This window comes from Epinephelus moara, chromosome 20 (assembly GCF_006386435.1).
Source record: "Epinephelus moara isolate mb chromosome 20, YSFRI_EMoa_1.0, whole genome shotgun sequence".
Taxonomy (NCBI): domain Eukaryota; kingdom Metazoa; phylum Chordata; class Actinopteri; order Perciformes; family Serranidae; genus Epinephelus; species Epinephelus moara.
This window is the reverse complement of record NC_065525.1, coordinates 30,919,303-30,944,245: the sequence shown is the minus strand read 5'-3', so window position 1 is coordinate 30,944,245 and position 24,943 is coordinate 30,919,303. Positions and strand designations below refer to the sequence as shown.

Sequence of the window (24,943 nt, the reverse complement as noted above, 5' to 3'; positions counted from 1 at the left end):
GTAAAGGCAAAGCTTACAATCTATGTGCTCACACTGTGCGCTCTGATCATCAAGCCACGACCTGAGTTCTTATAATAGACATGTAAAGTACGCAATAAAATAGTCCGTTGACCCCTGCTGACTGTGCTGGCTACGACAATTGTCAATAAAGAATCATTTGAAAGCTCCAGGGCTGCAGGCAGGAGGAAGTTAGTTTGCTAGCGGAGGTACACTTGCACCATTAAAATTGCTGGGAGTCTTTAATACAATGTGCGGATCTCCTGTTTGATTCAACCACTAGCTGCTAAACATCAGCAAGTTAGTTAGCATTGTCATCGTGAACGTGTTAGCATGCTGATGTTAGCATTTAGCATGAAGTCTGAGAATGGAGTTTTGAAGCAGTGAAGATGATCTTGTGGTCCTCTCACCTCTCCAAAGTTGAAAAATGAATCCAGAGCAAGAAGAGTTTTACCTGCTGATAAAGGAGCTGCAGAATTATCCTAATTGTGATTAAGTGACTTTTGTGACGTCAGTGGTCCAGTTTGGTACACTGCTAGTAATATGAGAATCTCACATGTACAAAAGAAGAACACCAACTTTCATGATCCAGGTGATCCTGAACAGCAGCTGGCAGAATGTCAAGTATAGACAAACACGCACGCGTAGAGACTGATGTAGGAAAAAAAGCAGAAAATCGAACCACTTCTGAAAACTTTAATGACAGATTAAAGTTTCAGAGTTAGTGTGTAAGTGTGTTTGACACAGCATGAGGTTGTATCTCTTTTTAAACTTGCAACAATTTAAGACGAAAAATACATACTTGGTGTCAGGCCCCTATGAGTGCTACTAGGCACTGCAGCCATTTTTTCCTAATGGCCACTCGCAGTATTGCAGCAAAAAACCTCTTGAGCCCAAAAAGCATTGTCCCATAGTCCACCATTATAAAAGAGACATCTGTAAAACTGTTGACAGGACACCTCTGACTGCAAACATGTCAAATATGCCTCTTTGTATTCTGAATTTTTGATCCATGGTGGTTTTATATTTGTAAAACTTTCCTTGAGCCGATAAAAGCTATTTTAAAAATCTGTGACATCATCACAATGTAAAGTCTACGAGCCGAGTGGGAACTCATGGGTGGGGCCAGCGCGAGAACCACTATTGCGCATATTCAGTGGGCTGCGTACCACGGAAGTAAACTTGGAACTTGCTATGAACTTTTTTTGTGTGTGTATGCGCCAGGCGAGCAACTCCATTGGAATGAATAGTTGCCATCTTGGCATCCAGTATCTAGGTGTTATTATAAATCTATGCTTGGTGTACAAAGGCATGAATCGATGAAAGCATTCTGGGGTGCAGCCAAAACAACAACAACAACAAACATTGTATTTTTTGTTGCTTTAGTAAAATATAGCCTGATGAATTATGGAAAAAAACCCTCTTCTGAAAATAGTATGAATCTGTTTTTTTTTTTTTTTTGTGCACAGTTGTGCAAAAAAGCTCTGGACCTTGTCAGGTGTCCGGTCTTTTCTGTGAGTTGGCCTGAGCACCGCTGTGTCGAAGTCCAGCCTCACAGAGATTAATCTCTATAAACAGAGCAATAGCCGATGGGTTGTTAGATTGCACAGAGCTGGACTGTAGAGTCTTGTTCCAGCGCTGTTTCTTTTCATGGATGAGTGGATGAATAGATGGACTCATCAGTTTATAGACTGATTGTTTTATGAGCACATGGAGGGACGGTGGACAATCAGACGTATCGATGCTTGTTTATAGTTAATGCACTCCGTCATGCATTATTCCTAGAACACGGTGTGATGGCAGACACTCCACCACAGGATGTGTGAGTGTGTCTACGTCAATGGAAATTGGATAAACGGATCAAAAGAGGAGTGGATAATTCATGATGAACTGATTCCTTCTGATCGTCCCGCCACCACCTTCACTTCATCTCCTCCGTATCGCTACACTACAGTGATGCAGGGCTGTCAGTGGCCTGAGGTAAAGAGGTACATTTAACTGGCCTGAGTTTCACAGAGACCATTTGTGGACTTCCACAAGGACTAGGAAATTATGGACATGCCCTTAATTATTAAACAAGTGTGTCAGCAGCCCGGCCTGATGGAGGTAATGCAAAGAGGAAGTGGGCCAGAGAGAGGGCCTCAGGGATCGAGGGGGATAAGAGAGAGGCTGGTGGGCTTGGACCTGGGGGTGGGGTGGTGTTAGGCCCAAGGGCTTTGGCTCAAGCATGGGAGATCCAATAATGCTGTCAAAGCTATTTTGCACATTGTTAACATTCAGGACCTGCTGTAGCCTGTGTGAGGCTGCGAGAGGTGGACGACTGTGCATTTGGTTTTACACAGCGATAAAGGCGACACCAGAGGACACTTGTGATTTGATATAGAGTAATCATACGATACTGTGCATGCACAGCTGATTGGGCCACAATGAAAAGGCCCTTGAGAAACTTTTTGGATGACGTCAACAGGAATGGCATGGCATTTTTGTACAAGGGATATGGGATGAGTGTCTGTCTTCAAAGAAATCGATCGGGGAATATCAAGTGAGCCAGAGGCCTGACTCAGGCAAATCGGCCATCCTTTGTGTGTATGTGTGTGTGTGTGTGTGTGTGAGAGTGTGTGAGAAACAGAATGAAAGACAGAGGAAGAGAGACATAAGCTCACACAGCCACAGTGCATTTGCACGCAGGCATGGCTGTAAACACTCAGTCCTTGATAAGCACACAGCTGACAGACAGCTTGTGTTCAGGCAGCTGTAAGATAGAGAGAAGAGGGTGAAGGTGGAGGAAGAGGAGGAGGGGTCGGTAAACTCAATGGAGGCCTACTGCACCGCTGACCGACAGCACCTCAATTAGTTCAACACGCTAATCAGGGATTACCGAGACAGTGGCTTAAACCACAGTTTCAATTACATGCTTCTCATTTGTATGTGGAGGCTGACACCTGGGTGCACGTGTTGACCTGGAACGTCCAATGAACATCCACCAGGAAGTGTGTGACATCAGCTGTCTAAAGAATGAGTGATAATCTGTATCATTTCTTGATGTCAACAAATCCACAAAAAGAATAATAAAAAAACAACAATGAAGTGTTTACTGTGATCTCACGTTGATTTATCACCATAAACACAGGAGCTGTAGTTAAATTTGAGCCAGTCCTGCGTACATCACCACTCTGCTGCTGTCAATACTCACTAGACCACACCATGCACCCAATCCTTAGCTGAAAATAGTCCAACTTTATCTTTGTGACTCATTTAAAGATTTACGTCTTCATTAGGTTTTTGGTCTTTTCTTGGAATTTGTTTACAATAAGAAAAACATAAAATACCACCAACACTGACCTTTAAACCTCACTGACAAACTGCTCTGCAGCCAAACATTGTTGAAAAGTGTCAGCGATAGTAAGTGAATCATTTGTATTTGCAACATGTAGAACAAAACTGAAAGTCAAAGCTGCATTGATACATTTCGTTTTGTTTTGTTTGCTGTTTTTGTTGTTGTTGTTGTTTTTTTGGCCACTTGGGGGCAGCGGAGAAAGCTGTAAACATAATATTGACATATTACTTATGACATCCAGCAGTTATTGAGCAGCATTAGCAGTCGGTTGTAGCTGTGTTTTTGTATACCTGACGAATGTAAGTCCAATATTCACTCTACATTTAACTCTGCTTTGGTCTCCACCAACTTCAGATGGAAATATGTGAGTATTTAACTGTCAGAGGTCCACTATGTCCTCCAGCTAGATCCTAACTGTTTCTGCTGTTTTGTGCTGGATGAGTAGCGTACAGTGGATTTATATTAGAGATGTTTTGTTGTTGTTGTTGTTGTTGTTGTTGTTGTTGTTGTTTACTAAAAGTAGCTACTGCTTGGGATGGGGTTGGTAAGAGTGATGAGACTGAAACAAAACCATTAAGTTTAAACAAAACAACAAGCTGTAAGATGCTAAATTGCTTCTTAGAGCGGAGTCAGGTTATAATTCTTTTTGGGTTCAGCTTTTACATCAGGGGTGGTCATTTATTCCTTTGCTAATATCAAAACACTGCAGAGCCTGGGAAGAGACATGGAGTATAAAAAAATCTAAGGTTGAAAAAAAAAAGTACTTTTGTGAGATCTCGCAAAAAAATTTCTTAAAGGTCAGTGTGCTTCTGGGTCAGTTCAGCACCGTGGACACAACCACAACAATAGAGCACACACACCTGTGCAAGACGTTCATAGAATTTCATTTTGAGATTAGCCTCAAATTTAAAGACATTAAATGGCAGTGGGCACAGTAAGAAACATCTTAAGGGGACACTGTCTTCACAAAGCGTACTCTGACCAGGTGGTACTGGTTGAATTCGTCAACAACCAACTGCGGTACTTTGGACAGCTTCACAGGAACCAGTGGATGTACGCTAATGTAGAAAACATGGACTACTTGTGAGTAAAGAGGACGTGTGCTTGGTGTTGATGGAACCGTGCTCCATACCCACAGTTACGTAGGTTAGTTTTGGGCAAGTAAAGTTACATAGGTTAGGTTTAGGAAAAAAATCATGGTTGGGTGTCATCATGTTCGGTACTAAATGTAAAGTTAAGTGAAGTTACTCATTTTAGGTTTAGGACAGTAAAGTTACGTAGGTTAGGTTTAGAAACTAATCATGTTACATACTTAATGCAGTGAAACGTACTTAACGTAATGTGACGATGTTACAACATACCTTAAAATAACTCCTGGTTTCACACGGGACACCAACACCAGACTCCCGGGGGAAAGTCGTGTGTTTATTTAATACATCCACCACCCCAACCTGCGTTCTTCCGCAGACTGTTTCCCTCTTTACTCCCATCGGTGCATTCGTCACGTGCAGCCTTCATGATAACATGGTTTACAAATGAATTCTGGTGCGTTACTTTTCTTAGACGAACCCACAAACAGTGCATGAGAACAGCCTGCCCCACGGGTGTAAGCGCTCCACTGTTGTGGTCATAAATTATTGACCTAAATGAAGAGGTTATGTGGGATCTCGCAAAATATCTCCCTCCATGTCCCGTGCTCGGCCACCTAAAACACTGATTGCCTAAAAAAATACTGCAAATGGTCATGGAGGATATGGAAGCAGTATATATAAGCATGTAGACTGTGGTCTGACAGTCATGTGTATGTGTAGGCATGTAGAAGATCAGTAACATCAGAGAGAGAAAACTGATAAAACCAGGTGTGATCTCCTTCACTATGACTGAGCTCCTCCTTTTCCGTATGATGCTGTGTGCTGTTACAGTCCAGTGGAGCTTTACGGCACTCAGGAGAGGGAGAGAGTGAGAAACAAAGACTGACAGAGGAGAGAAAGAGAGTATGTGTGTGCGAGAAGAGTGGGACCAGCGCCAGCTCACCCCACCCTTACTGCTGCCTGCCTGCAGAGTGAAGAGTGCTGCATTTCCTGAGGGCAATGCAGAGGACAAGGAAGAAGAGGAGGCTCACTTCTGTTAAGGTCACCAAACAGCAAACACAGAGCCGGTCTGCAGACAACAGAGAGCCTGCGGCGGACAGAGACACCGAGAGGGACACCGAGAGAGAGACCGAGAGAGACAGATGGACAGATAGAGAGACAGATGAGCTGCAGCATTCAGCGTGATGCCTCTGCTGTCCAATGTTCTCCACAAATATTCAGCTTCACACCATCACAGCACAGAAGTGGGAATGAATCATTTTTCACACCCCGAAAATTGCGCCCACTTCTTTCAGTTTCATCGCTCGACTGTTCTATGATTGGATGTGTTTGTTTGTTCGCTGTTTTAGGGTTACTGCCCTCGACAGCTGCACGTATTTAATATAAAAAAGACCTCCTCATGATGAGGTTTAATCTGACATGTTGTCAAAATCACACTCTTAGAAACAAGATGCTTTTGAGTATGCTTGAAGAGGTTATATTTTAAGTAAACGGATGGCAAAAGCTTAACTCAGTGTCTCCAATTTACTGCGAGGCAACTATTTTGATACTTGATTTGTATTTAATTAATATTTAAAGCAATATTCTCTTGTAGCAGCTCCTCAAATGTGAGGATTTGCAGCTTTTCTTTGTCGTATGTGATAAGACACTGATAAATCTTTAGGTTTTAGTAGCTTGAAGACGTCACGTTGGGCTTAAGGATATTGTAAAGGGCCTATTTTGCTATTTTTATAGCTCATAAATAACATAATTGTTAGTTTCAGCCTGATGACTCCATAATCCCACACTTAGCAAATGCACAACATCTCAAGAGTCACGCTCTGATGGTTTCAAGTGTCCATGTGACTGCAGGAGGAGGCAGAGAGTGCAGGGGAGCTCCTCAGGCCCCTGAGGTGTGTAACAACTCGCAGGGAATGACAGAGGTAAGCGGGTTTCCCCTGGGACAGGAGGATTAGTGTGGAACCATTACCTTAGCCCTGTGAATCACCGCTAATGGCTTCAGTGAGAGGGTACTGTAGTACAGAAGTAGGACACGTTAGATCGAGACCTTGAGCTCTGCAACAATGCACACTGCAGCACATTTCTGCAGATGATTTATGTTGGTTTTTGTGCAGGTCCGTTGTGCAGCACGTAGCACCAAATTCTGGGCGTAAGTAGTCTCTGTGGGCCCCCTGCCCCTCCTCTCTTGATTCACGCACCTATTAATTTTTTTTTAATAAAGTAAGTTGGCTTTGTTTCCTTTCTGTTCTGAAACCCCAATGTCCCTTTCTTGGGTAAAGACATGACAGTGTACATTGGTGCTCCAGCAGCATAAGCAGTCACTCGGCTCTAGCTGCATTTAGAGACGACTCCTGGTGCAGGGATGGACTAAACCATCGTGTACCTTTTAAGGTCCAATGTGTAGGATTAAGGGGGATATGCTGGCTGAAATGGAATATAATATGTATGTTTTCTTTCTTCCACTGTAATTAGCAGCATTTCCACGACAAGCAGCGTCCACAAAACAATGCTTTGTTACGGGAAACTGCTTTATTCTGTGTTTTTACCAGTTTCAATCACCATGTCCGTTTGTTTTGAAGAGGAAGAGACCTCTGAGGATAATTCAGCTCCCGCCAAAAATCTCGTAAACTTCTGGATCTTCAGTTATCAGAGAAGAAAGGTGAGCACAGATTAGCAGGTGCTGGGCAAGCGACCCATCTCCAAAGAGCCGAACTACGTTGGAGAAACACTGATTCGGAACACGAAACTGCTTCTTTTAGGGTTTTTACCGGTTTTAATCACCTGGGGTCTCATTTATAAAACAATGCGTAGGATCCATACCAAAAATGTACGTACGGACAAAAGCCAAATATGGCGTGCGCCAAAAAATATTTGACGATTTCTACAATCAGGCTTCCACCTCACCATCTGTGTCGCCAATTTCCTGTCTCCAAAATCTTCGTAAGCATGGGTCAAAGTTTCTCTGTTTTAATAGATCACAACTTCTGTGTGGGAAGTGACGTACTCCTCTTTCAGGTCTCTTTTTGTGCGTACGTAATGTTTAAATGAGACCCCTGGTCCGTTTGTTTTGGAAAGGAAGTAGCCTCTGCGGATAATTTTTCTCATGGCAAAAACCTCCGAAACATCTTGATCAGAAATAAGCTGAGTACACATATCAGATGCTAGCAGGTGCTCGTCTGTGATGTGATGGACAGTGCAGAAGAAACACTGATTTGTAACGTGAAACTGTTAATCACCGGGGGTCTCATTTATAAACATTGCGTACGCACAAAACGAGGCCTGAAAGAGGCGTACGCCACTTCCCACGCAAAAGTTGTGATCTATAAAAGCAGACTTGATGGGAGAGACTTTGACCCATGCTTACGAACATTTCAGAGACGGGAAATTGGCGACGCGGATGGTGAGGTGGAAACCTGAAATTGTCGAATATTTTTTGGCGCACGCCATTTTTGGCTTTTGTCTGTACATACATTTCTAGTATGAATCCTGTGCACTGTTTTTTAAATGAGACCCCAGGTCCCTTTGTTTTAAAGAGAAAGAGACACCTGTGGATAATTTGGCTCCCTGTAACAATCCCCTGAACACTAGATGCCAATAAATCCACCTAAGTCTTACACACTGGACCTTTAAGGGGTGAGATGCGCCTCAGAGAGCTTCCACTAAGTTTAGTCTTTCAGCTGATTTATTAAGCTGATTTTAATTTAGTTATGGAACTAACTACTTAGAAATAAAAATTTGCAAAACCAAACTTTCATTCCAGGGCCCTGAGTGATCAGCCCCACTTTGCGACCCCTGCCATTATGCAGATACAGCTACACCCCCACCCCGAGCCAAAATGAGCATACACCAGCAGATCCTTAAAAATTTATTGAAGTTAATGTAAGATGAAATCATAAGTGATATAAGAAAAAAAACAAATAACCCTTGCATAGATCACAGACCATGCCTTTGTCATCATCTGACAAACTGAACACATTGTAGCATAATCCTTGGTAAACACAACATGACAATGACGGCTGGATTAGATAACACAATCAGAGTTTGGTTTGCTTGTGGATGAAAAGAAGAGCAGAAGAGTTCAACAGTCCATTTTTTTGCGCTTTGCTCCAAAACTTCCCTACAAGCAATTAAATGTGCATTCTTGACAGGAAAGACAAACTCATAGCCATCACACTTCTAACACAAACAAGATCTTCTCGTCGACAGTCACCTTTGGCGAGTGAGGTACACAACATCCCGACATTTGATCCTGTTCAGTGCCTCCTCAGCAGGCAGAAAGCAGTCCGACACCTTTAGCAAACAAGAATGCCTTAAAACCAATGTAGTACAGAGGAGGGTGTGTGTGACACAGGCCCTGTTTAGACATGACGGGCACGTTTCCAGCAACACAGTATCACTACAGTCTAGACTGAGATAAGAATGGGCAAAATGTCACTTGAAAGAGCGTTTCAGTCTTAGAATAGAGATAAAGTTTGAGAAACTAGCCCTTTATGTCCTCACTCACATTCAGAGCCTAGCGAGCACAACCTGAAAATCACACGCAGACGCTGAGCACGGCTCGGATACCCAACGCCGTCTTAGTGATGAGGTCAGCGCTAAGGTGCTTTTTAAGAAATCCAGCAGAGGACACGTTTCACGACAGCGTTTCTGAACAGGGCCTTACAGGAAGCCTTGGTGCGGATGAAAGCAAGGGTTTCTTTTTTAAAATGATGCAACTGTATTATAGTTGATCCACAGTTTTGAAAGGCAAAACTCATGCAGTCTTCCATCGACCATGCAGTTTTTTGCGATTAGTAGGTTTTCTGTAGAGATACATTATAGCAGTAGGTTCAGCAGTGGAGATTGGAGAAATGTGAACATGGTGTTTGAATGATTTTTTTTTTCTCTTAAAACCAAAAAGACAAACCATAGTTTTTTTATATAATAGTACACTTCTTGTCCATATCATTTAGTGTATAGCAATTGATCATAATACAGTAGATTCATTTTCATGGCTTGCCAGAGGAACATATTGTCTTTGATATTCCACTATATGGCATGTTCTTCCTAAATCGGTCATGTTACAGTGCCACCAAAACAAAAAAGGAAAATAAAGACACATAAAGTTGTTTTTCATAGGTAATTGTGGTATATAGTGGTTACTTTTCTCTATCTTATTGTAGCTAAATTGCATTTTGTTCTCGTTTTTTTTCTTATACTTTAATTAGATTAATGTTGTCATATTTTTTTTAGATCTTCTCACTCGTGTTTGTTTGCAGAAGCATTAACATCTAAGCTAAACAAATGAATATGTAAAACAATTTAGGCACCTTCTCTGACTTTCTCTCACACGGCTGATCAGTCCGGTCGAACTGATGATAGATCCTCTCTAAGTGCATTATGGGCCGTTCCTTTGGGACTGTGTTAAAGGTTCGACTGAACCCTTCAGCAGCCTTTTGTTCCTGACTGCACAACAAACTCCAGTCCAGGTGGTTAATGGGGGACTGCCGCTATAACAAAACCTATATTTGGATACGTCACGGGTTTCTCTCAGTAAAACGTGAGCCTCTACGTCTGACCACGCTGGCCTTACAAAATCACAGAACAGAGGGTAAAAGGTTGGTACATAAACAGCCCTGTTGTGAGTTATCTGTCAAGTGATCGCAGTTTCTCCGACATTCAAAATAGATTTTTTTTTTTTTTTTTACAAAAAAGCATCTAAGAAACAGTTTATCTGTTATTCTATTGCTGTTAAGAATGCATGTTTCTGTTGGGTAAATGCATAGCACCATCCACACATGCCCTCACAGCACTGCTCCTGTGAGGGGTCGTCATTTGTATTTTTCTTCACCTCACTTCCCTGCAGGACATGTTGCACACATCACTACTTTCAAGCATCAGTCGCACAAGAAACTCGTGAACAAAGCGATTTCCTGATAGCTGCATTAATGAGACTACTATAATTTCCTTGTATCTATATATAGTAATATAATATATGGTACTGGGTATTATTGATGTCCTTCTGTATGAGAAACCCTATACAAATTGAAGATCCCTGACACGAATGTGTATCTTTTTTGCTCTCATGATGAGTTACTGACATCTAGCAAGGCTCTTGATTTTTTTTTTCTTTACCTCACCTGAGGCAGACACTCTTCAGCGGTACAGTACAAAGATCAGTTCCAAATAAAATGACAAACAGTGCCCTAATCTACCCAACCAGCCACCGATAACAAAACAGGAACTAGAGAATGAGGAGACGTCTTGTCTGAAATAACGTGTGATGGTAACAAGACAACAATGGTAGTCCTGTACTAGCACCACAAAGGATAGCCATTGCACCAACAGAAACAACTGTATGACATTCAAGTAGCACTGCAGTGGAGCTTTTTTAGTTTACAGGAAGTTGTCAGGAGAAAGCTAAATAAAATAAAATAAATACAGTACATTGCAAAGTCTTACTATCATTTGAATTCATGTCAGTACTGAGTGTAGATTGATGTACAGTAGCTGGAGATTTTCAAGTAGTCGTTACAATTTGTCCAAATCTGTCTGCAGTTTGCCTGGCTGGAACAATATGCTGAGAAACAATGCACTACTCATGAGCAAGCACAGTGACAAAGAAAACAAATCAAGCAGCAGAACAAAATGATTGTGCAAAAAGGCGGGCTGCACTTCGCCGTGCATCATAATGCCCAAAAATCGCAAGATGACAGACTTAAGAATCATAACTCCACTGTCTCATACACGTGTGTGTGTGTGTGTGTTCAGACACGTTGAAGTGTGTTTCTTTGACACGACAGTAACGTCTGATACCGTCGTCCCAAAGAAACCAACATATAAAACAGTCAATCTCATCCCGTTAGGAGAGCCAAGCAATCTCTACAAACTCTCTACATATGAATGTTTGATTGTGCGTAGCTTTAAGTGAACAAAAGGAGCGGGATTGTGGTACACTATTTGTCCTAAGTGCTTGTGTAAAGGCTATACTTCGGGACTCTCACATTCAATGTTGCATGACTGCAGTTTACACTTAAGGTTCCATTTTGCATTATGGTATAGGAAGCCCTGCATTGAAGCTTGCAGCTCTGCAGCAAGTTTGCAATGACCTCACTGAGGTAGAGACCCTGAAAGGATGCACGGTGCACGAACAGAAACGAGACACAAATAAACTATGTTAAAAACCTATGGATATTCCCTTTTGAATTGGATTGGTAAACATGCAGAGTACAATACATCGCTGCTTAAGGGCATAATTAAGTGCGTGACAGCATGAAAACTGGGTTGTGCAAAACAGCCATGGATCATCTTTTGTTTTTGTTTTTTTTTGTTTTGTTTTTTTTGACCACAATCACCTGCTGTTTCAACCTTGCTCATCGGGCATCATTAACATCGTAACCAACAGTGTATCAACACAAGAACAGAAGGTAAACCAGCTCTGCTCAACCTCGCAAATCCCATTGTACACAGAGGCACTTTCACTGGTCCTGTTGGTGAAAGGGATAAAGGCACTAGCAACTAATGTCAGAATAATTCTCTCTTAATATGAAGTGAAATTTGGTGTCGATCCTTTTCCGTAGTGGATTTCAAACCAATATGTACTCAAATTTGACGTGGAAATGGAAGCGTGACTAATGATATGTTAACTTTTCTTGTTCAAAGAAGGTCCATGCACTGCACTATTGACGTAATACTGTAATTGGTGCTTATTATAATTATATGCATTTTTGATAATATTTATTCAGTTTCTTCGACTACTTTTAAATTAGAAACTCTGCATCCTCAAGGTGGGTTTGGATATATTTGATCGCAATTCAGAAACATCCAGAATTTGATTTCCTTAGTTTCCCTGACAATAGGGCACTGCAGAGTGCCTGAATTGCAACAAGCTGAATACTCATGTCATGCATTAAATATACCAGGATACAAAAGTACCTTAGTCGATAGACCATAATGCAGGTTACTTTTTTCATGCTATGATCTCATTTATGTACTGTTCCCTTAAGTTTTAACATTCAATTTCTATACTTCTAAATGATTAGCATTTCAAATTAAGAAACTCATCCAGTGCACTCGTATGAAAACAGATGACAAGGAGGGGAGGGAGGATGGAGGCAGGTATCCAAAAGAACATCCTTTCCATTATGTGAGATATGTCTCATGCATGCCGATATCAAAATGGAAAGTCTCTAATCATGCTCGTGTGAAGCTCACTTTAACGTTGTGCTGTGTTGCATCTAAAGGGCATGGCATTGAATCACTTGGTGATATCACAATTACAGCATCTGCTGGAAAACAGCAGCATTGCGGATGTCCGTGAAGCGAGTAGATCACCATCTGTTTACATCCAAACAAGAGAGATCAGTCTTCCTCCTATAAGGTGCTTTGCTGAATAGTAGATATCCTTTGTAGGGAGGGAGGAGAGAAGAGGAGGAGGAGGAGGAGGAGGAGGAGGAGGAGGAGGGAGCGAGGAGGGGGTCACCTAACTTCTTGGCGCTTACCACTTTGGCTGCAGGTGCTTGCATGTCTCTGCAGACTTTTCTGGTGCATTGTGCAACTTGCTGAAATGTTATCTGTACTCCATGCATAAGATTTTAATTATCACGCCGTCATCTGATTAGACAGTGTGTGCTCTGCGTCCTCCAGGGAGCCGTGTAGATGCGTAATAGTTGATGTTTTCTTTTTGATGTACCTATATATTTGTAGGATCAGAAGAATTAATTATTCTATCTACCTGTCATATACTCTAAGATCTTTGATTTTCCTTTCTATATAGCTGAGCGTAGTTGTAGGCCTAATGCCATAGAGCGCTTTGAGGAGGTAAATGAAGCATTCCTAACTGATGGTCTACTCCACATATGACAGTCCCACAGAGATCCCAAAGTTCTTAACTAGTGTCTAAACATCTGTAAGCAGCTTGCTTTTATTTACACAGTTTTGGTTGGCTATAGTGCAATTGCCAGTTCTGAGGTTTGCCTCCCTAAAGTTGTCGATGCTATTGTTTATGTCTCCATCAATCTCCATGTACTCTGACTTGCTGACGGTGGACGAACTACGGCGGCTGGAGTTGGTTTCAGAGGGGATGTTGGGGTTGCTGACGTTGAGCAGCTGGGCCTGCTCTTCTCCCTCGGTCTCCCTGTGGTAGAAGTAGTTGAAGTTGGACACAATGACAGGCACTGGGAGCGCAATTGTCAACACTCCGGCGATGGCGCACAGAGATCCTACAATCTTGCCTCCTATAGTGACGGGGACCATGTCCCCATAGCCCACAGTTGTCATAGACACAACAGCCCACCAGAATGCATCTGGGATGCTGCCAAAGTAGGAATCTTGCTCCTCTGCCTCAGCAAAGTAGACAGCGCTGGAGAACAAGATGACTCCAATGAACAGAAAGAAGATCAGCAATCCCAGCTCTCGCATGCTGGCCTTGAGGGTCTGCCCCAAAATCTGCAGTCCTTTGGAGTGTCGTGACAGCTTGAAGATCCTAAACACCCTGACCAGACGGATCACCCTGAGGATGGCCAGAGATGTTGCCTGCTCCCCCACTCCCTCCTTTTCTGGGTCTTCGGCCAGCTCGGTGCCGAGTGTGATGAAGTAGGGGATGATAGCCACTATGTCGATCATGTTCATCATGTTCTTGAAGAAGGCCGGTTTGCTCGGGCACGCCAGAAAGCGTACAATCAACTCAAAGGAGAACCAGATTATACAGAGAGTCTCAATGACGAAGAAGGGGTCAGTGAGGATATTTGGCTTATAATAAACAGTAGTGTTACCAACTGTCACCATTCGACCCCTCGGGTCCTCTTTCAGCTGTGGTAAAGTCTCTAAACAAAATATGACTATTGAAATCAGGATTACCATCACAGACACTATGGCGATCCCTCTCGCAGTGCCTGAGCTTTCCGGGTGCTCAAAGAGGAGCCATATCTGACGCTGGAACTCCTTCTCAGGTAAAGGACGCTCTTCCTCCCTGATGAAACCCTCGTCCTCACGAAACTTCTCCATGGCATCCACTCCCAGCTCATAAAATTTGATCTCTTCTGAGAACATATCCAAAGGGACATTTACTGGTCTTCTCAGCCGACCCCCACTCTGGTAGTAATAGAGGATGGCGTCAAAGCTGGGGCGGTTCCTGTCGAAGAAGTACTCATTTCTCAGAGGGTCAAAGTACCGCATCCGCTTTTTGGGGTTGCCAAGCAACGTCTCCGGAAACTGGGAGAGAGTTTTCAACTGCGTCTCAAACCGGAGACCGGCTATGTTGATGACCACCCTCTCGCAGCATTCGTGGTCGTTGTGGTCAGGGGGGTAGGTGTCCTGAGGGTGGCCCGGGACAGCCGAGGTGTCATCCATGTTATCTCCTGCTACCACGGTCATTTTGGGAAGGAGGAGGAGGTGGAGGTGGAGGGGGGAGGAGTTGTGTTGGGATCCCGGTTAGTCTAACTTAGCAGGCATTCAGGTTCGGGGCAAATTTTTCCACTCCTCAGCTTCCCACACCCCTTAAATTGTTGGAGACGTCCCCAGATACGAGGGGGCTGGTTGGCTGCTTTGCCTCAGTGCGGCTCCACTGCGGTTCTCGCTGACTTGACCATTGCTGCTCTCCAGTGCATCTGCTGCTGTTGTTACTGCTGCCTCTGTCACCCAGAGAGAGGAGAGGGAGAGGGAGAGGAGAGGGAGAGGAAGAAATAATGGGATCAAACAGCCAAGATATTTGCTGGCTCAGCATTTTTTGCAGTTTATTTATTTATGTATTTACTTCTCTCAGCCTGCAATTAGTGCAGTTACACAGTAGTAAAGATAAAAAAAACACCACCCCAAGGAAGAATCCTATAAGATAGACACCTACAATCTGTCTGTAGTACTCAGTCGTGAGTACATGATGATCTTCCTGCACCACATGGTATTTACTACATTCCTATGGTTATTTTTTCTTCTGTTTCTCTTATACACTCATGATATTTCTATAGGGATGTTTACTTTAGTTAAACGTAGAAATGCTGCGGTTCTAGGTCTTAAAGGAGCATGGGAATGATTTATCCTACGCCACTCTAACCAGCCTGAATTACGATGTGACGCATAACATCTGATACTGATATTACACCAACTGATGTTTCTACTTGTACACAGCCCACAGGCCTACAGAAGATGCAGAATGCACCACAGTGTGGTTGTTCTCTTCACGTCAACAGCAGCTGTCGAGAAGCAAAGCATCTAACCGATGTCATTATTGTATAAGTCAGCAGTTTGGAGGCTTACCGTGGGCTGATCTTGAAAGGTCTTGAATGCGTCTTATCCTCGAGTAAAATCATCCAACGACAGGGCAGCAGTGGGTGTCATGTGGTAACTTTACATTGCACCTACCACCAAAAAGAGCCTCACTGTGCTCATCGCCATCCTAACTGTGTCCGTCGCAAAGTGTCCTCAAATCTTTAGAAACGAGATGAAAATCAGGAGAGTCTAATGAGGAAAGCCTGAGATGGAAAAAGGAGCGAAAAGAGAGAAAGGCAGAGCTGCAGCGTCGGGAGCTGCTGGCGCGGCGGCACGGTGGTGTGAACAGCTTACAGTATACCGCAGGAGAAAATCTTGCGCTGCAATTCAGGAGGGGGAGATACATTAAGGGGCAATAAGCGAGCCCTTGACATTTCCAGACATCACTGCATCAGCAGAAATCTGCTTGCTTTTTTTTTTTGCGAGTAGACAAGATGACGGGCAGAATGTGTTGCAGCGCGGCTCGCAGGGCAGAATAAAAGAAATCAAAAAATGAAACAGATGACAGTCAAGTAGCAGCAGCGACGTCCAAATGTTTTCTCCACAATGTCAAGCAAGTTTTTGCTGTGCATTTTTACATGCAAGTGCAGGGGAGGTGAGGGAGAAGAGAGGAGAGGAGAGGGGAGGGGGAGAGCAGCAGGAGAAGGAGGAGGAGGAGGAGTTGGAGGGTTTCGACGCAATGCAGACCGGCTCTACTAAAGCACGCCGTGAGAAGTTCTCCACACACCACAAAAACAAGAGCGCTTGTGTGCCAGCACTGGCGCAATCAGACTGCAAATGACACTTGGTAACAAAACCTCTGAATTTGCTGTGTTACATTTGTTAAATTATTTAGAAAACTAGCATGTCATTGATGTGGTGAGGGATTAAATGAGCTTTTCATTCCATCACTCCGGGATTTACACGGGCGTTACTTGGATGTGTCAATATCTGAGTCTATGTGGGACCAAATTAGATTTTGCAGTCCTCATCATTTTACAAGTGAGCAATGAGACAAAACCGTCCACAGTGTGTTTGCAGCCCTCATCGCATCAGTGTGCTTGCATCCAGGATGTGCACGGCACACACCCAGTATCTTACACTTTATGCTGCTAAGTTATAATATGTCCCAGCCTCCACTCGTGGCTGCACACGGCTGCAGGAGTCAAACACATCTGAGACGAAACCAGGAATTTTTAGCATAACGCTCTGCAGAGGACGGAGGATCAGTTTCAGCACCACGGACAGCGCAGATGATTGATTCATCTCATAGAGGACTGCTTGTACAAACCCCAAAACAAACACCAGAATATATATTACGACACAGTATCATAACAAATAAGCAAATAATTTGTCTATTGATGACTTTTAGGGCCTGTGTGTAGGTGGTTTTGTGTTTCAGGGCCTTAAAGTGAGGATCAAAGCACTGACTTTCTAAAAACACTCATTCAACACAAAATCAGGTCATCAGACTTCTTCTAATTTGTTAAAATGTGCCTCCAGCCAAATAAACCCTGCTACATTTATCACTATGACGGTTTATTAAGTTAATTGGTTTTGTGGCAAGACAACACAGTGTCTAGTTCTGCGCTTTTTTCTATCATTCAGCACCAAAACTAATATACAGTGTATCACACTAATTAATAGGCATGGATTTGTATCTTTAAATGAGTTCTTCTTTGCTTTCTGTGATACTGAGAGTGGAGAAATAACCAGTTGTTTATTTTCTGATTCATAATTTATTTATAAAAAGGTTTAAGTTAAGTTCACATACATGTTTAAATTAGAAAAATAAATATTTAATACATTTAAAGTTCATAATGCATTCGCGTCATGCAGTCATTGCATTGTAACGTCTCGAGCCATGTTGTTGTCAGCGAGCTGCAATGCAATCTGAATGTTTGTAACAACACTGAGGCAAGTTGCAACTGCATTCAAAGATGCATAAGAAAGGAGGAAATTCATAATTACAAAAAAAAAACGCAGTATAAACAATTTTATACAAAGAAAGCGTGGTCATTAATAAAGCCTACACAAAAGAATGTCGTTTCTTCTACTGATGATACACACAATGTCCATTAAGGCAGACTGAACCTTGTCCAGGCGTCTCCTCCACGAAAGCTACAACACTGGCAATGCACGAATATCCGTGAGAAAATGATCCAATACTTTGGAGAAGAAGAGAATCCCACGCTTGAAATTTGTTGCCACTCTGAGGGAGAAACAAGCTTCTCATGATCGTCTGCCTCCTGCAAGTAAGCAGAAAACAAAACTCACTGTGATTAACATTAGGAGTTGAGAGGAAGCAGTCGGGACTTTGCTGAGCTTAGTTAACCATCACAAGCATCCAAGAGGCAAAGAGCGTGATCTCGAGGGGCTTAAGCCTGAAATCAGTTTAAGGTCAGCTGCAACAGTGCAGAGGTAAAGTTAAAGTGTTAATTTTGCCACACAGCAGAGCCGAGCAGAAGTGGTGTCTGCAGGGATATCAGTCATCCACAGAGTGGCGCTCAGAGCTCATTTGTTCAGTTTAGATTTATCCAGAAGCAAGCTCCAAAGAAAAATGAAGTGGGAGATGTTTTCTGTTTCTCAGATCTATGAAAACTATCCTGTGTTAACGAGATATTGAAAGCTGATCTCGTTACTATGGAAAACCATAGTAGACTGAGGGATAGAGCCAATAATCTTACAGTCCACACAGACGCCAACAAACTACTATGGCTACTAGTAGAAATTGGAGCAGCGACGTAGGTTACAACACACACACACATGACCCGACACAGACACACACAAGACCTCTATAAACACACAGTCTCGACTAACTCTTGAGTGACAGGGAGATAATTGTCTTGGTGTATGTGTCTGTTTGTCGCCGTGCGCTCCTCTGCGCAGAGCTGGTCGCCTGGTGCGTCATGTGCGCTTTTACGCACGGCTTCTACTTTACTCAGAGCGTTGGTACTTTGAGAATAGGCTGCGTGATTTTCTTAACAGTAGAACAGTTAAGTTTGGTTCGTGTGTAATCACCATTTAGAGGCTTTTTAAAAAAGTTCCTTAACTTAAAAATTAAAGATAAGAAAACGTCTCCGTTTTTTATTTGGTATTTCAGTTTCCCTTCTTAGACTGAGAAGTGTGTTGTCATATGGCTCAACTACTGCTGATGGTATTTCAAATATTCCGTGCGTAACCCAAGGGTTTCAAATGTTTTCATATGAGGGGTCCCATGACACTTTGGTGCACACTTCCCACTTACTGATTTCACCCTCTATGTTCAGGGAATATAGGCCAGTCCTCACTTTGGTGGAGGTTTTACCATGAATGTGTGAGGCTCCACGTTTGGAAACCACTGCGTGAAACGTGCGTAAAACACCTGCTGCATCCGACACAGAGGAGCCTAAACTGTATGCGCACTGTAAGACGACTCACCAGAAATAAAACCGTCTTCCAGGGGTGTATTTCATACAACTGTCAGTTTCCCCGTGTATGTCTCCGCTTGGCATACGTTTGGATATGTAAACGTTTCCAAGTCGTCGCTTTCCTGGTAGGACTCCGTTTTGGAGAGCGACTGGGTGCTTTTGTTTGAATCACATTCACCCAATGATGGCTGCGGCTGTCCGCATGTCACATGTACATACTGAATATTGTCATCATCCTCATTTTCTCTGTGGTAGAAATAATTGAAGTTTGACACTATGACAGGGACAGGTAAAGCTATGGTTAGCACTCCGGCGATGGCGCACAAAGATCCAACAAACTTCCCCCCAATGGTGGAGGGACACATGTCTCCATATCCAACCGTGGTCATTGTCACTACAGCCCACCAAAACGCATCAGGTATGCTTGAAAATCCAGAGTCGGGGTCTTCTGCTTCTGCAAAATAAACCGAGCTGGAGAATAAAACAACTCCAATGATCAGAAAGAATATGAGCAGTCCCAGCTCCCTGAGGCTTGCGTGAAGCGTTTGGCCGAGAATCTGGAGGCCCTTGGAGTGCCTGGAAAGTTTAAAAATCCTGAAAACACGGACCAGACGGATGACCCTCAGTATGGCCAGAGACGCAGCCTGCTGACTGCTGCCCTGATGCTCCGCGAGATCAAGGCCCAGGGTGATAAAATAAGGAGCTATAGCCACGACATCGATCAGGTTCATGATGTTTTTAAAGAAAGCTGGTTTACTGGGACAGGAGAGGAATCTCATGGTGAATTCAAAGGAGAACCACACGATGCAAAGCGTCTCCACCATGAAAAACGGATCTGTGAACGGACTGGGCTCTTCGCCGTGCGCACTTCCATTGACGGGATTGTCCAGTGCGGTGACTTCTCTAAACTCGGGTAAAGTCTCCAAGCAGAATATAATTATGGATATTAAAATAACCATAACCGACACAATGGCGTTTATCCGTGCAGGTCCTGAGCTCTCTGGATACTCAAACAGGAGCCATAACTGGCGTTGATACACATTGCTGGGCAGCGGGCGCTCCTCTTCCCTCATTAAGCCCTCATCTTCTCTGAAAAGGTCTATGACCTCTTCATCAAGTTCGTAAAATTTAATTTCTTCCAGGAAAATATCCACAGGTACACTGACGGGCCTCCGGAGCCGCCCTCCTGACTGGTAATAATAGAGGACGGCATCAAAGCTCGGCCTGTTCCTGTCAAAGAAGTATTCATTTCTCAGCGGGTCAAAGAAACGCATCCGTTTACGCGGATCTCCCAGGAGCGTGGTCGGGAAGCGGGAGAGGGTCTTTAACTGCGTCTCAAAGCGCAGACCTGAGATGTTGATGATCACCCTCTCGCTGCACTCCTGGTCCGCTGGTTCCAGATCAGCAGCATCTTGTAACAAAGGAGTTACGACCACACTGTCGTCGTGGTTCTCCTGGGACACCACAGTCATTTTTTTTACCCCTCCGTGGGTAAATCGTCACTCACCTCCTTGGTGGCTCCCTCTTGCCCTTTTGCCTGTGCGTCCTCCCAAATCTTTGTCTCATGCAGCCTCCCCAGACTCAGGCAAAGTTTCCCTTTTTACTCCAATAATTGTGTTTGTTAATATCCAAAATCGTAGTGCAGTTGTTGATTTACACCGTCCCTTTGTCAGATTAGTGCCTCTGAACTGTCAACTTTCAATAGTGCAGACAGATCTCCACTTGCATAAGCTATACCGATGGCTATGGCTATCATATTCACACCATTTTAAACTCCAAAGCCCTCCCCAAGTTGGAAGACCAGATGACACTTGCTGCTGCTGCTGTCCCTCTCACACTCACTCACTGTAGCAGTGCCATCAGTTCCAAGTAAAGGGGTAGCCTTACAAATGTAATCTTTTTCATTTTAATTGCCAGTTAATCTCCTTTTTAAATACCTCACATCAAAGTCCTCTGTCTTGTTTATATTCAAAACAAAGTCCAGCAAGTTTTCCGGATCCAGAGTTGACAGAGAAATGGCGTCTCTCACCCAGCAGGTCCCTCATTCATGAAATCATGGGGCTATTCTTGTCACAAGGGGAACCTCCAGGACCCGGCCCGTGTTGGGTCACAGCCCACAGTTTTAGAAACCAGGAGTACAGACAAAGGTGACAAATAGATCCAGCTTGTTAAGTGTAGTGAGGTGTTTTTTACCCCCGCAGCTACATATTAAATGTGTCTTGAAATAAAGATGATGAAATAACCTGAATGCTTTGAAGCACGGGGCCTCGTATAACCAGGGGCCCTCCTGGACCCAGCCAGTGGAAACTGCTGGCTTGACTGACACTTGAGTAGACCGGAGAGGATAGGGTCTTCAGGAAGCCGCAGCCAAAATAACATTCACCGTTCGTAGCACTTAAAAGGCTCAATTGTACAACTTGGAACATGGGGACCCCCAGAAGACAAGTGACCTGGCGTCAGGGTCACTGAGATACTGAGGTGTAAAAAGAAACAGCTGCATGTATTTAAAATTTTATTGGTTCATTATCAGGACCTGTAAATCCTCTGCAGTCGGGATAAAAGTCACAACACAATCTCACAGAAATACATGAAGTGGACATGACCTCTTAACAACACATTATGTGGTGGCTGGCATGAAATGTGTTTAAATTATGTGCTGGCAACACAAAAACAATAAAGTCTATTACGAGCAGTCACAGTTTGCTGAGGCTTAGGAAAGAAACACTGGGTTAGGTTTAGACAACAAAAAAATATTAAGGAAAAATCTTGTTTTGTTGGTCAAAATAACTACATATGGGGCATAAGTGAATAGCCTTACATACGTTGCGTAGTTACGTTAAGTAATAGGTATGTCAGCAGTTAACCTCCAGGAATATTTTTGACCAGTTACGCATGTCGGTCTAAATTAATTTTGCTACTCTTCAGTTTACTGCACTGTGCACCAACCAGGTCTCATGGGAGCCAATTAGTTAGTGGCACCGCTCATTTGGCAATTACCACTAACAGCACTGTCCTGACCCAACAGTGTTGCTGTGGAAACATTGTGCCCGCCCCCTGGTCACCCACCAGGTTGCCCTGGTGAGTAAATGGATCAGTTATGAGCTGCTTATTTTGAGCCGCAACTTTGAGCTTCAGACCCCTTTAGTGTTGTTGTTGTTGTTGTTGTTGTTGTTGTTGTTGTTGGCTCTGTTAGCACAGTTAGCAGTGTTAGCAGAGTTGGTGGTGCTAACATAATTAACAATGCTAAATGGGTTTTGCATCCAAGAAAGAAGCTGCTTACTCACCGGGGCTACCTGGGGGAAGACCAGAGAGTGGATACAATGCTTCTTCACCAACCACATCCTGCCAGCTGTGAAGTAATCTCCAAATGACCAGTGCTGCTAGCTAGCTCACACCCAACCTGGGTGGTGCGCAGTTAAGTTTAAGTTTAAGTTTAAGTTTGAAGTTTATTTCGTTCATGAATGTGTTCCAATAACAAAACCTTTTTTTTAACATCTTCATATCCATATAGTTTACACAGCCATGACGAAAGGGAGGCAGAATGAAGAAAGTCTTATATTTTCTGCCCCCTTTACAAAAAATTACTCTGATACTTATCAACACCTTATGTTTGCGCATGAGAATAATAAGTAAAAGAAACAAAAATAGAAACCAAACCAAAACATCCATTCCTAATATCTTAATCTGAAACAAATTTTAAAGCAAAAGCAAACCATAATCATCGCCATCATCATCATCATCATCATCATCATCACCATCATCAAGTTTTAAAGCAAAAGCAATCCATAATCATCGCCATCATCAAGTAATGATACTCACTCATATCATAGCCGAACATCCAAAGAGAGATAATAGTAAGATAAAACAATACTAAACAAAGATCCATAGCTACACCACTAAACAACAGAAGTAACCAAGTGCAACATGCCTTAGTGTATTTCAAGTTATCATTGTGGCTATAAAGTTGATAAGAAATGTCAAATTTTAAAGAAACATAAATACTAATAAAACCAGCTGAGGCAACACCTGTTTATCAAACTTAAATGTCAGGTTAGGGGGATGACTCCCATCTACAGCAACAAGACAAAACAATAACAACAACAAAACAAGACAATAATAGAAAAAGATCCTGATTTTTCTCTTTCTATGAATGTTCATACAACTTCATCATTTTCTCTTTAAATACTTTTTTTAACTGAAATATGTTTTTACATTGCTTTAACTCAAAGTGGCCAAGGCTAACGTTAGCTAAGCGGTGGAGAATGGAGGGTGGAAAGTGGGCACAATGTTTCCGTATGTTACACTGTCTGTCTGACTGTCTGTCAGCAAAGCCAACAGAAAAAAAAAATTAAAGGGAAGACATTTACATCACAAAACATTAAAATTTCAACACCTCTCAGTGGTTAGCGCTTTGAAATGTGGCACTAAAGCTCACAGTCAATGGAGCGCCAGGCTAACAGGAAAGGCCTTGTGTATTTCATGTCTTTTTTTTTTTTTCCCTAACAAATCAACCGGTTACTTATCGGTTGATGGGTGTTGGGCTATCAAGATCAAACTTTACTGAAACTGACACCCTTGTACCTACTTAAAGTACTTTGCGTAGTTCTCTTAAGTCTGTAAAGTTACATAACTACATTGACTTTTGTTTTCACACAGGATCACGAACAGCAGTCTCCTGGTTGAAAGTCCATGTTTGTTTGACCCCTTGACATGGACTTTCTCGCTCTTAATACTTAATTCATGTGTCCACTGTGACAAATTGACTTTGCCTTGGCATTGTTCTCCTGTTGCCAGCACTTAATTTTAACACATTTCATGCCCACCCTCACGTAATCCATTGTTGAGACCTCATGTCCATTTCACGTGTTTCTGTGAGACCACAATGACACTTATGTTTGTCCAGCACAAGATAAGGATCCTCTTTCTCTCACGTTACAGTTTAATATTTCTATCACAGGTAAAGTTGATATAATGTTTAGAAGATGTGTCCTGGGTTTACAGAGTGAAGTTATATGTGCACTGCAGCATTGTGATCTATTAATAGCTCAGTTTTTTCCACTTTCATTGCCTTCATAAAGCTGTATCAGGTATGTCAGTCACTGCCGTAGGCACAGGAGTGCAGCAATAATAGCCAGAGGGTGCTAATCAGTGTTACTAAAACCAACCTGGACGGTTTACATTATTACGTTGATGCTCGCGTGTGTAACATGCCATCACAAACTTTTATATCAGAGAGGCTTTTTTTGTGGTCAGGTTAACAAGCACGAGCCCCCAGAGGAGCGCTGTTTTTTTGGCCTTTCCATTACTGAACAAAGGGTTGGATGTCAGAGTCAGATGTCAGTGTCAGGACACGGTGCCGCCTGCTGCTAATGTGTTAGCATATAGCGTTCACCAAATGACTGTCTGGGTCAAGCCAAGGTGTCAGGCCTTGACCGTATCCAAGGAAACAAACAATAACAAACAAGCAGGAATGGACATGTGATTGTTAAATATTGGTCAGACGAAAAAAGAAGAATAGTAAAAGATTTTAAAATCCATAGCAACCTCTCTTTGTCACCTTTATCCATCATTTCTCATTAGTGATAAATCTTTTCTTTGTGGGATCAAACATACTATCTGTATTATTCATATTATCTGTTTTAATTATTTATAAGAACATATACGGCATGCTCTGCAGCCATGCCTGGGTGATGAGTCTTGCAGTTGTGCCTTCTATAAAAATCCCCACACTTAGATATGCAGATAGATATGCATGTACGTGTGCATACTTTACAGTGACTGCCTGTACAGTAATGAGACGTAGCCTGGGAGACACATGCCGTAAAGCCTGCAGGGCGCATGAATGCTGACAGCGAGGAACCTCCGGTCGTTATTAATGGCTGGAC

At 42.9% G+C, this 24,943-nt stretch overlaps 2 protein-coding genes across 2 annotated transcripts; both read right to left on the bottom strand.

The window, feature by feature from the left end:
- Positions 1–12,802: 12,802 nt before the first annotated feature.
- Positions 12,803–16,110, bottom strand: LOC126408492 (potassium voltage-gated channel subfamily A member 1-like). Its single transcript, XM_050074064.1, has 2 exons — positions 15,658–16,110; positions 12,803–15,035 (listed from the first exon to the last, which is right to left on the bottom strand). Exon 2 carries the CDS (start codon positions 14,776–14,778, stop codon positions 13,303–13,305), a length of 1,476 nt encoding a protein of 491 aa, XP_049930021.1. The 5' UTR covers positions 14,779–15,035; positions 15,658–16,110; the 3' UTR covers positions 12,803–13,302.
- Positions 16,111–17,540: 1,430 nt separating this feature from the next.
- On the bottom strand, positions 17,541–20,568 carry LOC126408493 (shaker-related potassium channel tsha2-like). Its single transcript, XM_050074065.1, has 2 exons — positions 19,069–20,568; positions 17,541–17,897 (listed from the first exon to the last, which is right to left on the bottom strand). The coding sequence occupies exon 1, from the start codon at positions 20,528–20,530 to the stop codon at positions 19,100–19,102; it is 1,431 nt and encodes a 476-aa protein (XP_049930022.1). The 5' UTR covers positions 20,531–20,568; the 3' UTR covers positions 17,541–17,897; positions 19,069–19,099.
- Positions 20,569–24,943: the final 4,375 nt, after the last annotated feature.